Raw genomic sequence first — 16,212 nt, 5'->3', positions numbered from 1 at the left:
GGTTGTATAATGAATTGATGTTGAAAGTATCAAAGAATGAGGTCATGTAAAGTATTGCAATACTTAAATACAGTGAGATATTTCTCTGCAGCTTGTTGTTCCCATTTCTTAATCTCTAAGAGTTGTCTTTAATGCTGCATATGGTACATTTCCTGTTGAATGTAATGGAATATTCATATAGGAATAATTAATAAATAAAACCCTATTTTCAGTAGAATTTCAGTAGTTCTCTAACCAGATGTCTTATTTGTTCAAAATATAAATTTGTATTTATTTGTGGAGTACAGCATTATTTTACTAGTACCTTCTTGTTTAGATTACAAGACATTTTCAGTAAATTCTAATTTGGATATGTATCCTCACATATGGTGACATGTTCCAGACCCCACTAAAGGACAAACATTTAGTTTATAGCATTTTTATTAGAAATAAGACACATTCATCTTGTGCTCTGAAAACTGTACATAAACAAAGAAAACCAAAAGAAATAAAAAGGAGGATAATAAGTATCAGACAAATAGAACTTGTCAGTTGGAAGTGAGGGGCAGTAGGAAGGAAAAAGAGGGGAGGAAGACAGAGAGGGGTGGAATATTGACAATTATATTAAAACACACATCATTACATTAGTTACAGAACACTGATATTGTCCAGTAACCAAACAGGAGGATTCAGAAAAAAAATCCTGAAGCACAGTATAAAGATATTTATAGGCTAAAATTCATTCTGTGTAACTGTATAATTACAATACTGTACAACACGGCTCCCAGGAGCCTTGTGCTTTCACATCATGTGCAATCAAAAACTCTGACTACTAAATCACAGTTTTTATAAATATGAAATCTTGTTTTTTTAAGTACTTAAATATTCTGTATACTGTTTGGAGCTATTTTTTTTGTAAAAAATAGCTTATCTATATGCTGTATATATATACTGGTATATATTTAAATAACAAAAATATTCCATTATTCTGAAAATTAACTATGCATTATATCTATCCATTATGCTTGCATATCAAGCAGCCATTAGATCATTGCTTTCCATTCATGTTGATTATACAGAAAGATTTTCTTTAATCAGCTGGCCCCAAGACAGTGAGATCAGAATTCTCAGTTGAGGACTGGGCCTGCAGTAGAAAGCGGGTCTGAGTTTCTGTCATTAGAACCTGAAGCACTGCAAGGCAAAAACTAGCCATGGCTGGTTTGGCTGGGGAACTTTTAACAGTCAGCTTATCCTACTGTTTTTCATCAGCACCCGCCCAGATGTTCCAGAGTTCACTTCTCTGTGCAGCCCTCCTCCCCACCTCACTGATAGCTGCTCATTGACAACGCTCAGTGCTCTATGAATCGACATGTTGAGGCTCTCCACCTGGTTATGGCTAAGAGACGTCTTAAAGATAAACCAGAGGCTCTCTCATGGAGCTGCTTTCTTTTCCTAATTGTTGAGAAACTCTGGACATGAGCATCATTTTGGATGATACTCATGAAGAGCTTGGACAACACTGTCTGGAACCCTGTTCTTGTTTTGTAACTTTGCGTTTTACCCATTTACATTGTTTCTTTTGAATAAAGCTACCAGCAGTCTTAATTCCCATCAGTAAGGATGAGGTTGAGGGCTTAGTGGTGTAATAAGTAGGGGGAAATAATTCTGTTTAGTGGAAATCTGTCACAAAAAGAGGCATTTTCACATTGCTTCATTAATCGGATTGCTTCATAATATTCTGACACCTCCGTAGGTCAGCCACAAGAGAGTTCATATTGACCAACTATGCCTCTAGTAAAAAATATTCAAGGCAAAGTAGAACTGACAGTTTGGTGGCTGTACTTTAGTAGTGTCACTTTTGAATTGTGTCCATCTACTGCAACATACTGTAAAATAAAGCAAAACAATTGCAGTCCAAGGATTCCCCCATGGATAAGGGTATTTTCCATATAACATTTCCACTTTCCGTTAATGCTGGGAGATGTATTGTCAGTCCTGGACAAGCTCCAGCAGTTATTGAAATCCTGCTTCCTTGTCGGCAGTAACACACGGTCTCCATACATGTCAGAAAAGGCCTGGAAGGCTCTCTCAAGCCCTAATCACGAGCGAGGTATGTCCCACACTGGCACAGAACAGGTCATCCTTTTCAGATAAACTGGAGGCTTTTCTTTTGAATTCTCCTTTTCTTTTTATGATTTCTTTAAGAAATACCTGCCCTGGTATTACAGAAAAGAATTCAACACGCTTCCTCCTGCTTTCTCTACGGTTTGATCATGTGCTCTGCTGCGTTCATCTGTTTCAAACCCAAGTGAAATGAAGAGGAGAGGAGTTGTGGTGACTGGTCCCTGGTCTCTCAGACTTCGGTCTGCAGGTCTATGATCTCTTGGCCTACCAGGGGGATGGTGGCTCCAGCCTTCTCCCATTCCACTGACTTCAGCTCCAGCGGTGAGGCCTGCAGAGGCTCTAGATCTTTGCGTACCCAGGAAGGAGGGGAGTGAGGTTTGCGTATTCCTTCCCATGCTCTCTTGCTAGGAGTCTGCTGTTTGTCCTGCAGTGGGAAAGAGAACAGGAAAGAAAATATTCTGTAACTTTCTGCAGACACTGATACTTGAACAAGTACTTGCTGGAAACCGGATGAAAAATGAAAAAGTCATCGGTTGATATGGGCTGAGAGATGACTAGCATTGCAACTTTCCAACCAAGAGGTTGATCCTAAGTTTTTTGCACAGCTTTTAAATGTGTTTAAAGGATTTCAAATGAGTCTACATGAGCCAAAGAACATGCTGTAGTCTTCATATATTTCTCTGTTAAATACTAAATAAAAAAAGCTTAATTTTAAAACATTTGTATTTGAGTAAATGTTTCTCTACCTCTAGCTATTTTTTTAGTTATATAGTAATAACAATTATGAACTGATAAAAATAATGTAATGTCCCTTTGCAGACCTATAGAACACTTGCTACTGTATATTCCCACCATTAAACTTTGGTAATTGTTTTTGGAAAAACAGATAACTTAATTTTTTAATGTTTTTAATTTACTCTGTTTATGTTGTATAATATATGCACATTTTTAGCTCTGTAACACAGGACACCTATAAGTACTGCTTGCTTATTAAATATTTCATGTGTGTCTGAAAGTGGAAGAGATTTAAGAATAGTCCCAGATATTTAATGAGCATATGTTTCTACCGTACCCATGAGAAATATTTAATGGGCAAGCTGTATCATCTTTATACCAACAGCCCAAATAGATGCCGTGTTATATACTCTATATGTGACACAGGTGCTTATTTTACTCTGCCAGGACACATCTGAAGGGAGAATGGAAGTTGAGAAATAGTGTAGTTGGCATTCGGAAAGACAGTGAAAGATACTCACACTGAGGTTTGTTTTGTCACTGCCACCTGATGAGACACTCCATCTCTTGACAGACTGAGCAAGAGAAAAAAAACAAAAAAATACATCTTTCTGTGAGTTTATGGCAGGATACATAACACAGTGGTCACTGAGTAAATGTTCACATGAAACTAGTGAACTAGGACTTCTCATATTAGCACAGTATGATTCCCTGTCCATTCTTAACTAATTTTGCACTACGTGGTGAACGTCCCTCCAAAGATCATACAACGTGTTTGTTAAGAAGTCTACATTTGTTGGCTTATCAACATTACAGTATGGATATGGAGGGCAGCAGGACTGTCTAGTTCAGTGTGGAGATCAGTAGTACATTCTCTTACCTTGCCATCCACAGGTGGAGACTCTCTGTCTTTCTCAGCATGCTGAAGCTTCCTGTTCAGATCCTGGAACATGTCCTGGTGTCTCTTCCGTGTGTGCATGATCTTCTACAGGGGACAAAGACAAGAGGAGCCCACTGGTTTAGGGCATGCAATTTTATCTTTCATTTATAATTAATTGACAAAAAACTTACTTTTGGGTTGTTAACAGTTCTCCTAATTATAAACATTTTTCTTAAAATAAGTAGTATCACTTCACTTCTATTTCTAAAGAAGATTCCAGTCTTCCTGTTTTTTAAGTCTTCATCTTTAAAGTATTTGATACCACACAATTAAAAAGATAGTAGGAGTGTAGAAAAAATTAATTCATTTAAGCAAAGAGTGAAAAACATGGTATAATCACCTCAAAATCCAGTTCTGCGTAGCGGGACTTTCTTCTCTGAAATAGAAAAAAAGATGCATTTTCAGAAAGATAATACAGTACATCTATTTTACAATAAATCTATTGTTTCAGAAAGCCTGGAGATATCTTCCAGTACATAAAAATGTCTTTTATATACTGATTCCTCTACTCACTTACCCTGTCAAACCTGCATTTCAAAATGACCAATATTCACCAGAATGTTCCCAAGCTTTGTTGTAAGTGAATTTATCAAAAATGTTTACTGTCTTTTGGCAGTTTTTGAATCTCAAATGCTATTTCATTTGAAAATTTAGATTCAAAATCTTAGTTTAAGGATGTGGACTGCAACAGTTTTTAATATATAAAACACTTTCTTTTATGCCAAGGGCACTTAATGCAGTAATGCTATAAAGTAAAGTACCGCCAGTGAGGATGGAGGTATAACACTCTGCTGATTTCTGAGTTCATAAGGGCAAAATAAATAAAGAACAAACAGGAAGCAAGCCCTTACATCATTCTAATGGTAACAAATCCCATGCAATACACCACTTTAATGTTCCTATATCTGTCTGGATATTCATTTCGCAGATGTAACATTACTACATTACTTTTTTTCTCTCTCCACATCTACTGCTTTTGAAGAGCTCCTTTTACCTACATGTAAAATCAGTACAGGGATAAAGACTGCTGCATCTGTCCTCTCTACTCACACAGAAAGTGCCTAACAATACAGAAATCAGGGTACTTGTGTATGCTCACAGTGAGCAATGTGTAATCGGTTACTGTGGGGATATGCAAATTTACCGGCTGTGCACTTAAACATTAACCAAACAATTAAAATGTAGTAGATTCAAGAACAGCACCAATGCTGGTTTATGTGCTACTTTTTCTAAGCACCGTGTTTGAAACCTGGTTAAATTCTATGATGATTTTTTAACAATCTGAACCTGAAGTAAATGCTAGGCTGTTCATGAACTTATGAGTAAAAACACAAGAAAACTGAGATATCTGTGAGTGAAGAATCTAAATATTTAATACATCAAAAGGGGCACAGAGCAAAAACTTTCTAAAGACTGTTGAAGAGAAGAGCACTTATAAAAGAGGACATTCTGTATGCAGTACAACAATGTTCCCAAGGGAAGCTAGATGCTCTGACTCTGCCAGTAGGGAGCAGTAAATCTTTATGGAGGAATGCATAGCATTTATATTGTATCTTTCCTTGGGAATACGCCAACTCAGCAGCCTTGAGCCTCATTAAATTGGAATAAAACACAGCCAGGGAAAACCTTTACCATCTCCTATCACTAGCACACCATAAAATCTGTAAATCAACAGACTTAAAACAAGAATGAGGTCTCGTTCATGTGTCTTATTAGCCTGACTCATGCTTGGCTTCCTGAAGACAGCATTTTAAAGCTGCAGCAAACCCATTTCAAATACAAGGTCACAAGGAGCCAAGACAGCTGCAAACTGCAACACTGCACTGCTCAGGAACAGCCTCATTAACATTTTTACATTCATTACCTAAGTGAAAATCTCTTTTTATTCAGCATGCTGAGGCATAAATGGCAAAGTAAAATAGAAATGTTACTCTTGGTACTTTGGAGAAAAGTTAAAATAACTGTCTCCAAAATAAATTTCTATAATGATTTCTGGTTTGGGTGGTATTTGCAAACCAGCTAACTGTCATAGTAATATAAAAGTTCCCTTTTACTAATTTAATACTAAAGCATTGACTATAAAATAATAAAATCAAATATAAAAGTCAATATGTTTTGCTGTACGTAACCAGCAAGCACTCTTGGCACATAGTTACTGTGGTAACTTTGCCTAATAACAAAGCAATTGTCATTGTCCAGGCCACTCAGCATCATAAACAGTATATAAGCACTTTTGTTATGAATTGCTTAGGGGCAGAAACTTATCTCACTGCTATTGCCTTTTTGTACCTTATGAGTATGATGTTCCTCTTAAACTGCAAGAAACAATTACATAAATTACTTGGTTCTGTTGTCTGAGAGGGGGTAAGAACAAGACTCATAGTATTAATTCCTAAAACTGAAGACATGCTACAAGAAGTTGAAGTAATTATTCGGCACCTTGAGGAAAAAGTTAAAGGAAGTGAACCTCTTAGCAAGTGAGGCAAATAATTCTTAATATACAGCAAATGTTTTTTCATGTTTTATTTATTGGTTCTAATTATATAAAACTTTTTTCTTCATTAAAACAATTTTCACTTGGGTGCACAATTGGAATTACCTGACAAGTGATATAGAGGAAAAACAACATCTAAACAACACCAATTGATCATTTTTAAGTAAATAGAATTTGATTAATCAAATAATCCTGTGATGTACGGTACCACTATACTCAATGACCAAAAAAACCCTGTTGCTAGAAAGTAATCTTCACTGATGGCCTGCTTAGTGCTTTTTATTAGCTAACCTCACTTCAGTCTTTCCAGTTCAACATGTCATCCCAAGCTTAGTATTCACAGCTCATCACTGATCACTCTCATTAACTGCATGAACCCTGATAAGACAAAGGCTTAATAAATATATCTCCATGGTCAAGAATGAGATCTTAGATGCTTTCTTCGATTAAGAGGCTTGACTGAAGTCTTCTGACTCTTTAACAGGAAAGCTTACCTCAATTACCCTTATAATGCCTGAGTGCCAGGACTATTTTTGCTCATTATACAACTAAAAAATACAAAGGCATCCATTTAATCATTGAAAGTGGTGGTCCTACACCAAAGGTTATAAGTCTACTCAACATTATCAGACTACCTAGAGGGTATGCAAAAAAGAGTAGTGTGTAAAATCTTTCACAATGGATCAGCCAAGATAATGTCCAGGGTGAATCTGCTCTAAACATTTTACCATAAACACCAGCGTTGTTTATCATTGCATTAATTTGATTGTAGGAAATTAGAAATATTCAGAATGAGATTGAAGGAATGGAAAAGTGTTCTATAATTCAACATAATTCTTTTGAATCTATTTATTAAACACGAACATGCACTAAAAGGTGGTCTTATTTGTTATGGGCATATCAAAACTGAAATCAGTCAGCATTCAACAGAGAACACAACATAATTACATTCATCCACTCCGGTATTGTTCACCATTTTAGCTAGTCTAGCACGAGATGTTAAACACCCTACTCTATACTATAACATAAATAATGTGTCTTATCCCTAGATGCGGCATTCAAATACCCATGATTACTGCTTCTCTCCCTCTCTATAGCAACAAAAAGAATACTCATGAATGAAAAAACATATATGCATATATACTGTACAGTATATATGTACATGAACCTTTATATTTTGATGGACAGATGCTTTTAAATACAATTACTGTATATATTCCAGCTTAGATACAACAGCAGTAAGATCCTACTGTGTTTTTGTGCTTTCAGTTTGTAGACTGTATTTGTATATTTTCCTTTTATATTTGTATAGTGAGAGGGCAAATTTCAGAATTCTTCACATAACTGACTACACAAGGCTGTACAGTTTGTGCTTGTACAGAATTTTACAATGCATTCATAAATGTTTTTAGTTATATAAAGATATGACTGGAGCCTAGGTAAATGGATGTTTTAACAATAATGTGTACTCTATTAAACAGTTCACAAAAAATAATAACTGCCCAACTCTTCAAAATATCCCTGCTTTGCACAAAAGATTTAATTTACTCAGCAGGTTTTGTCTCTTGACTATGGCCTTTATTGGAAATATGACAAAAGCTTATGATACAGTTTATTGACCATTGCCTGTGAACTGTTTGTAGGAATTAAAAGCAATTGAAACTTGACTTTTCTACGGTCAAATCTTTGACCAAGATTCAGAACTGTACTAAAAAAGTCACTTTTCCAATTACTCTGAGCAAATCATGTGGAACTTCCACTGCTGAAATAACTGTTATATTAAATCCAGCACACCAGTTGGGTGACTTATTCTACAGGAAAGCCATCTATCTTTTAGACTTTTATCTCCAGTCCCTCAGCTCTCGTTGTTATCCCTCAGTTTTACTGTCTAGTTCAAACTAACTCCCAGTCTCCCAGCACTAAACACGAACTGGGTCTTTTTGCCTTTTATCAGTTTTGTGCACCATTCTGCACAGTCCCCCCAGTCCCTCACTACTTTCCAATTTGCTCAGTCTTACTGCCAACTGAAGTCAAAGCTCTCGCTCTCCCCTGCTGCACAGGACGATCATTATCTCATGAAAAATGTATGGCTGTAATGAACATAAAAGATTAAAACTGCTTAATTCAACATTTTTTTTTACTAGTGCAGTGGTCAATCTCCTCATTATATTTCACAGCTAAAATTAGAATCTTTGCTATAGTGTACTGCCTCCAGACATTCTATCAATCGATCAATATTCCAATGAGAAGATTCCTTTCTCGCTTCATGATCTTTCTGTCATTGCTCTTTGTGGGAAACACTGGCAGAACATTCAGCACAGGTCAGATACAGACAAATGCTACTAGAGAGTCCTACATAATCATTCAGTATTCTGATGACGCACAGGTCAGCTTCTAGTCTGAAATTTGCATTTGAAAAACAATGATGTACATAACGATTTAATAATGTGATTTTTGAATTACAGGAAGTGATATCCCAATTCCAAAAAAGGTGAATTACTTTGTCCGATTAATAGAAAGCTGCTATGCATAATTAATTTCATTATTAAACATTCTTTTTGATGGGGTTTGGTACTTAAATAATTTTGAGAATGCATCGTGAACCTAAAGCCACAGATAGATATTATTATCATAGACATAAACATCGTATACTGTAGCTAGGGGGTTTTCTTCGAACAAACCGTAATTGCAAAACTCAAATTGACTCTTTAAGCAGCAAGACTTGGCTGTTTTTTTGCACTTCCCAAGGGGTTTAGAAATTCACAATAAATGAACAGTAAGATTTAAATCTCAAAGAAGAGACAACAAATTATAGAAGACTCAACCAAATCAAGACTCAACTCAACAGTGCATCCTGGAAAATTGTCACTTATACTCTAAAGAAAGTAAACAAGAAATAGAGCTCTGTAGGAATAATCAGAGTCAACATTTGGCCTGGGTCTGTGTCTTGTGACTGTGCTGGCATTTGCATATTCAGACTATTCTTGCACAGCTACAATATGCCTTCCCCTCTGCATAAGCATCTGCCCCATTCAATAGTTGTCACATACAAAAATAATCTTTAATAGAACCTCTCACTCATACCTTAATGAACTTCTAAATGGGAACTGTTTTCTGAAACGCAATACATAAAACATCAGATGAATCCTTTTAATTATCATAGCCCTTGTCTCATCTACTACAAGGTCTTCATTTCCATGAATCACTCTGACAGCATTTCATTCAGGGCACACCAAAGCACAGCTCATCTTCATTTAATGCATGTAATTGGGAATAATTAAATGCATTCATATGGTCTAAAAAACAAATCTTTCATAATCTGCACTGCCATCTGCTTGCACTCCTTTAGGTATTTGTGTTGTATGAACCTGTTTCTCCCAGTGCACAGAAGGGGAAATAAGCACTGTTGAAAACAGGAGCAAAAGCTGCAGAGCCAGAACAGTTTGTGTAGAAGAAGGCAGATTATCTATCTGCACATCTTTTTTCTAACTGCTTTAACCAATTCAGAGTCACGGGGAGCCGATTCCCATTCTGGCATACACACACTCAATCAACCCACCAGTATGTCTGTGGACTGTGGGAGGAAACCAGAGCACCAGGAAGACACCCATGAAAACGTGAGGAGAGCATACAAACTCCATACAGATAGCACCCCAGGGCCATAGTGCTGTGAGGCAGCAAAGATAACCAAGTGCCACTGTACTGACTTGGCAGGATATCCATAGCCCTATCTAATGTAAAATGTTTTATGTGAATCTTATATTCTGAATGATGTTTACAACCAATGCAATTAATACTTCATAATTGATTAGACATAATGATGTCCCAACAGGGAACTCAAAGTACACTTTCTGATTAATGTAATATCCATATTTTGTAGGGTATTTAAGGGCAATTATGTTGAAGTCAAGTGATTTTAGTCATTGAACAGTATATATCACCTAGTAAGTACTGTTTAAAATATGCATGTTGCCCCATGAACAAAGGGAAAATACAAAATTTTTGTTCAGCAGCTGTTTTTTTTTCTGCTCTAGAACAAACCAGGCACATCAGTAGCTGCAGGTATGGTTGGAAATTGTACACAGAATATTAGAGCTGCTTCAACTATAATTAATCTCAGTGGATGCTCATTTGGTTGCTGGTATACAATCTTTAATGGTTTCAGTGTTTTGCATGCATGTCAGGTGTCAAAATGAGCATCAGCCTTCTCTACTGTATCTTTTGAGTAAAGGATTTGGTGAAGAATAAACTACAAAAACCCTCTTATCATAAAATACTCACTATTATGTACATGTGTCACAACATATAGAAACACTATCATTCAGAAGAGATAGGTGCAAAACCTCTGCAATTAGTAAAATATATTTCACTTTTACAATAATATCTGCTCAATTGTATGAGAGGCAAAAGGATTCTTACCTCTAAAGAGCTCATGGACAGAGTGGAGACCGTCTCGCTCTTGGACATCATGCCTGAATTTCCTGAGTCTCCAGCGTCACACAGGCTGTTGGTCATCTGGGACTCACTGGAGATATTCTGAAGATTCTGCACAGGGGAGTCTCTTTCAGAGCAGGACACACTGACCCTGTCTGCAGGCAGTGTCTTCAGTCCAAAGCCGGGGATTGGTTCTCCTGCTGGGGTGCTGAGGTGGATTAGCCGAGTCTGTGGAAGTTGTTCGATGCTGATGTTGTACTTGGCGGAGTCTTCTTTGGGTTTAGCACGAAGAGTTGAGGTGTTGTTTGGCAACAGTACATAGCTGCTTCCATCAGGAGCACTGGATTCACTCTGTGTGCGGGTCAAGTCTGCATCTAATTGCTTGAAGAGCTCCCCGTCACAGATGTATATGGACTTGGCACTGGGCAGCTCGCTTCCCACACCACTCTTGTCCCTCTTCAAGGTCAGGGTATGGCTGGCATAGTCTGCGACGTTCTGCAGGTGCATTTTGGTCATATTGGCTGGGAGAGTATTGAAGTTGGATCCTTTCTGGAGAGTAAGCTGCTGGGGTGCCATCTTTTCATCTCCTTGCAGTGATGACCGCTTAAGGGTGCCTAGGACAGAGGTCCAAATAGCATTCAGCATAATTAGATGTACTTTGATAAAAATCTTTTTGCCACCTTGACTTCATGACCCATGTGTGCCACAGCTCCCCAGGACAATGATACATCTCTGACTGAGATACGCAGAAACAGTATGCTTTATAAGAGCTCAAGGACCACAGTGGGAGTTAAATGCCCAGAGAAAAGCAATAGGCTTTTAATCTCAGGTTTAGATTTTCTTTTCATAAAGATATAAAGGATATATAATGATGTGAAATTACCTTACTGAATGCTTCATACCTGACACAATCTTTGTTTTGTAATTCAGCAGAGAAATAGGTTATATAAATTATATAAGTTAAATAAGTTATGTAAGTAATGATTCATGGTATAGATATGTACACACTGATCGGATGTGAGAAGTGAAAACCAACAAAAGAATGAAATGTTGTATGACTTCAGAGAAAATGATTTGAGATGACGAATTTTTCTAATATCTGGCAGAAATGGTGTATTTTGGCTAAAGACAATTTTGTTATGAAGCCTGAAACAACCAGATTCACACAAAAGGAATGAAAAGATGTACCCAGTTACCATATATCTACATGGCATTGCCTGAGAAGACTTTATTTCTATACCTTTTAAAATTAATCAATTTATCCTGCACCATTCATAACATTTTTTTTACATTAAATTTTACATGCCTGTACAGTATGCAGCACCTTTGTGTATTTTTATCCAGGGAGACAGTCAAGTGGATAAATTCAAAGGAAGCTTTTTTCAGCTACATGTAAGATGGAAGCCAGCGAGACATGATTTGCCTGGAGCTGCTGCAGAATGTGAAATCATGGTGCAGAAACACAATGGACCAACCTACTGGAGAAGTGTAAGGGGGAGCAGCTACCCATAGCCATTAAATAACAATGCTGATGAAAGACTGAGGGTGTACAGAAACAAAAAAAAAAACTCACCTGATCGGCAAGCCATGTCGACATCTTTCTCAAAATCCGTCTGTCAAAACAAAGTTATTCACCATAATTAATTTAGTTAATCAGTAAATATTAAAGCATCTTATTCACTGCAAATACATTAAATGTTACTGCAGCACCTCTTTCAGCTCTGAACTAGGCCACTACCTTACTCCTGGGCCTTCCAAATAAGGCAAATGCCTTGTTACTGCTTTTACTGCAGGTCTCAGACCATAAAATGAACCATATACAGTACTGTTATCCAGGTTAATTTATCACATTCTCCCTTCTATTTCTTCAGCTCAAGCTACTATTACAGACTCTACCTCTCTCTGTGCTGCCCAGGTTTAAGCACCGGTATATAGCCCTTATTCTTCCATCCCAAAAAGTGTCACCTCTCATTCCACGACTCTTCAAGTCGTCAAGCTACCACCTAAACCTACCATGAGCTGTGCATGTCCATTTTGAAAGGACCCCCCAGAATCTCCATTTCCCTCATCCTGACGATCCACCACACGACACTTCACGGCATCCTGCACCTGCAAAAACAGCACACAGACAGGGACGTTACACACAGCACAGCACAACAAAAAGCAGCACACAGAGGGACATTACACAAAGCACAACACAACACAGCAAACATAGGGCTATTATGCAAAGCACAACAGAACACAAAACACCACAGCACATATGTCATGTTTTTCTACTATAGTCGGTTTCGTTTTCTATTCAGCAGGTGGAGGCAGACAAAAAATAGGTTGGTCAATTTCTGAAAGTTATTTCAAAACTAATTATCACTCCTCCACTCAAACAAAAAATAAACACAAGCACACCTCCTGTAACTCCCAATCTGTCAGTCAGAGACAGCTTCCTTTCCTGTTGTGTCATATGAGAGTCTCCGATCACAGGAGGTAACACAAGGCTGTGTGATGCCATCAGCAGAGCAAGGCTGGATAGGTTGGCATACTAGTAGATGACTCATGACTATGATAAACTTGTTTTATAATTAATGGGAAACCACACTGCATTTTAAATCCAGGCTGCGGAACTAAAAATGTCCCAATGACCAGCTGCAATACAGCCTGGAAGAGATGCCCCACCAATAAAAGACATTGCAAAGAGGAAAAGAGCTGCTCTGACAAACTAAGGTCATGCTGCAGAGAATGTTGTTTTTCTACATTATAGCACAAAGACGTCTGATATCATCTGGCAAACAGGAACTGAAATGGGATGTCAAGTGGTGCTTGGGATTCATTGAATTTCCTAGCACTTTCATATGCATTATGCTAATTTCTTAGAGAGAAATACTGCTGAAGCACATTAAATATAAGGGTGGGATTGACACTAACATGTTCTTATGTTGCAATTATTCACAAAACCATGTACACTACAAAAAAAGCACATAATGCATGCAGAGCTGTGAATCTTTTTTTTCTTTTCTGTGCAGTTTAGGAAGTCAAGGCCTCTGTTCTTTTTGTGTTGCAACAATGAGAACCACTTTTGTCTTCCTCTGAGCAGCACAGGGTGACAGGAAATCTAAGTCTGCTAGCTTAAAATGACCAGTGCTCTGCTCAATTTATTAATGTAATTCCCTTCTCAGTCTGTTCAAGTAGCCTTCTCTTTTTAGTGTCTGAGCAATGCATATAACTGATCTTGTGTGCCGTGCAGAGCAGATCTATCTGTGCAGTCTGCAAAGTGTCTCCCCGTCTCAGCAGCATGTAATAGTGACCGTACCTCTCGCCGCAAGATGCAGTGCACCATGACAATCACAAAGCCCTCCAATGAATCAAAAACAGCGAAGAGAATCTGGAAGAGGGCTGAGCGGCGGTCTGTGATGGCCAGTACCGCTGACATCCAGGTCAGGGCCAGCAGGGGCAGAACAACACAGGAGCTCCACAGCGACGCCCTGCAGGAGAGACAGGGAACAGTGGCTCTGTCAGTCTGGGCAGCAAAGTGGCAAGACAACAGAACAAACAGGGCAAGACTACACTGCAGGGTGCTTGGTGCAATAAGGACACACCCACACACCCACTCTGACAAATGGGGGAAGAGTTCATCTTTATAGTGAGATACGAAACAACTGTCCACAATAATTAAAAAGGAAGGGGCTAAAGAATCTTAAAACTAACTCTGAATTTCATTTAAACACTATTTTAATAAATATATACTAGAATTAAATGTTTTATTTTATGTGAAAATCCATTCTTCAAAAATATCAATCTACGGTTCATAAACTAACATTAGATTTACAGATAATTACAATATGTAGTTGCATAAACAGTAAAACAATTCCAAAAATATGTAGTATTATAAAATGATGCATATAGTATTTGATGATACATTTGGTGATACAAAATATTTGATTATGGAAAAACCAAACTGTAAAATGAATTTATAACTTCATAAATATTCACCTATGTAGAATTGCCCTTTTTGTTAATAAAATGCCATTTAAAATTGATTAAATAAACAAGAATTTACATCAAAAAGAGCACAGGTAGCACAGGTGTGGGAAAACAAAAAGTCAACAAAAAAGTGAAGACAGAGCAATGACAGTAAAGGGCTTCTTTCCTGGATACATCTACAGTCCTGAGAAACAGCCTGCCCTCTCACACTGCACAGAGAGAGAACTAAGAAGAGCTTTTGCAACAGTGATCATCACAGTATAAACCCAGAATAGCCTTTTTCTTTTCAACACAATCCAAGTAGACTTCTATGTGTTATATATGTACTTCACACTGAAAAACGTCTGCAGTAATTATTAACACACAATAACAACATGCAATCACCTTTGTTGTTCTGCTTCAAGTGCTCTTACTGTCCTTTGAAATGGGTTTCAATGACTCTCTAACATTTGTAACAGAAGTATTGCTTGCAAATACAAGATCCTGTATTAATATCAGGTTTTATAATAGTTTTATTATTTTTTTGTTGGTTTGAGTCTCGTACTTGATAAAGTTTCTACCAGAAATTGCTGCACTGCTTAGTTTGTCTTGCTGCATTCTCAGTACATTTTCCATGCCCTAGCAATTACCTTTTATTAGCAGAAAATATTGATCTTTAGCTTTAACTCATTTCTTAGACCTCTACTTGAAGAATATGGAGGGAAAACTCACATAGGATCAATGAATATTTACTCACCTACTTTGACATGTTATTGGGCCCATTCATTCATTTTTTCAAATTTAAAAATTAATTGAACATTCCCCATTATAAATGCTGAAAAAATATGTTTTATTTAGAAGCTAATTATCTGGTCAGTCGGGTTGAGATTAAAATCTGTTTTACAAGGCAGACCAGCCATAAAGGGTGGTTCAACAAAATGATATCCATTACATTTACAACAGCAATAAATTATTACAAACGACTAGACATGGTATACTAATCCCGAAAGGACAGATTTTTTATGATGGTGAACTATGAGGAATTATTTTAACAAGCATTTAATAGCCTCTTCTCAAATCACACTGCCATCTGATAGCGATACGCTGAAGAGGATGTCTGAAGGTTGAACTGAGCTATCCACAAAGACAGACATACAATCAGCTAAATTTTCCTTGTTTTTGAATTGTTGCTATGGTCTCCAAGTTTGTCCAATCAGATACAAGATCAATATTAACCTAATAATCCAAACTCCCTCACAGAGCTAAGCACTGATTGTCCTCATTATAACATTTTAAGCATTCTGCAAACAGGATCCCCTCTTAACCTAGTCACATTGTGCCAGACTGGATGATGGTTTTGTAATGTGGACTAGTGTCTCCTGGGAGCTGACCTAACAAGAGTAAAACTGATTTGGGACAGTTCTAAATCAACAACACAAGTGCCAAAATGTATTAATTTGTCCATCATAGCCAAAATGAAAAATATAAGTGAATTTCTATCTAGCGAACAGTTTTGATGATTCATTTCAACTATAATTCCTGTGCCTGAAAG

The 16,212-nt window shown here is 37.3% G+C and overlaps 1 protein-coding gene across 4 annotated transcripts in view; it reads right to left on the bottom strand.

The window, feature by feature from the left end:
- Window positions 1-402: 402 nt before the first annotated feature.
- Window positions 403-16,212, bottom strand: part of adgrb1a (adhesion G protein-coupled receptor B1a) — a 112,180-nt gene continuing 96,370 nt past the window's right edge. For all 4 annotated transcript variants that reach the window (XM_088601360.1, XM_088601363.1, XM_088601361.1 and 1 more), the window contains 8 exons: window positions 14,011-14,182; window positions 12,720-12,815; window positions 12,280-12,319; window positions 10,692-11,320; window positions 4,119-4,154; window positions 3,719-3,823; window positions 3,360-3,413; window positions 403-2,527 (listed from right to left, as the gene is read on the bottom strand). In XM_088601360.1, the coding sequence (XP_088457486.1) occupies window positions 2,333-2,527; window positions 3,360-3,413; window positions 3,719-3,823; window positions 4,119-4,154; window positions 10,692-11,320; window positions 12,280-12,319; window positions 12,720-12,815; window positions 14,011-14,182 (1,327 nt within the window). In that variant the 3' untranslated portion in view covers window positions 403-2,332. The remainder of the gene's footprint in view (window positions 2,528-3,359; window positions 3,414-3,718; window positions 3,824-4,118; window positions 4,155-10,691; window positions 11,321-12,279; window positions 12,320-12,719; window positions 12,816-14,010; window positions 14,183-16,212) is intronic.

This window comes from Lepisosteus platostomus, chromosome 12 (genome assembly GCF_059453375.1).
Source record: "Lepisosteus platostomus isolate fLepPlt1 chromosome 12, fLepPlt1.hap1, whole genome shotgun sequence".
Lineage (NCBI taxonomy): Eukaryota > Metazoa > Chordata > Actinopteri > Semionotiformes > Lepisosteidae > Lepisosteus > Lepisosteus platostomus.
The sequence above is the reverse complement of the archived record's forward strand: the minus strand, read 5'-3'. Positions and strand labels throughout refer to the sequence as shown.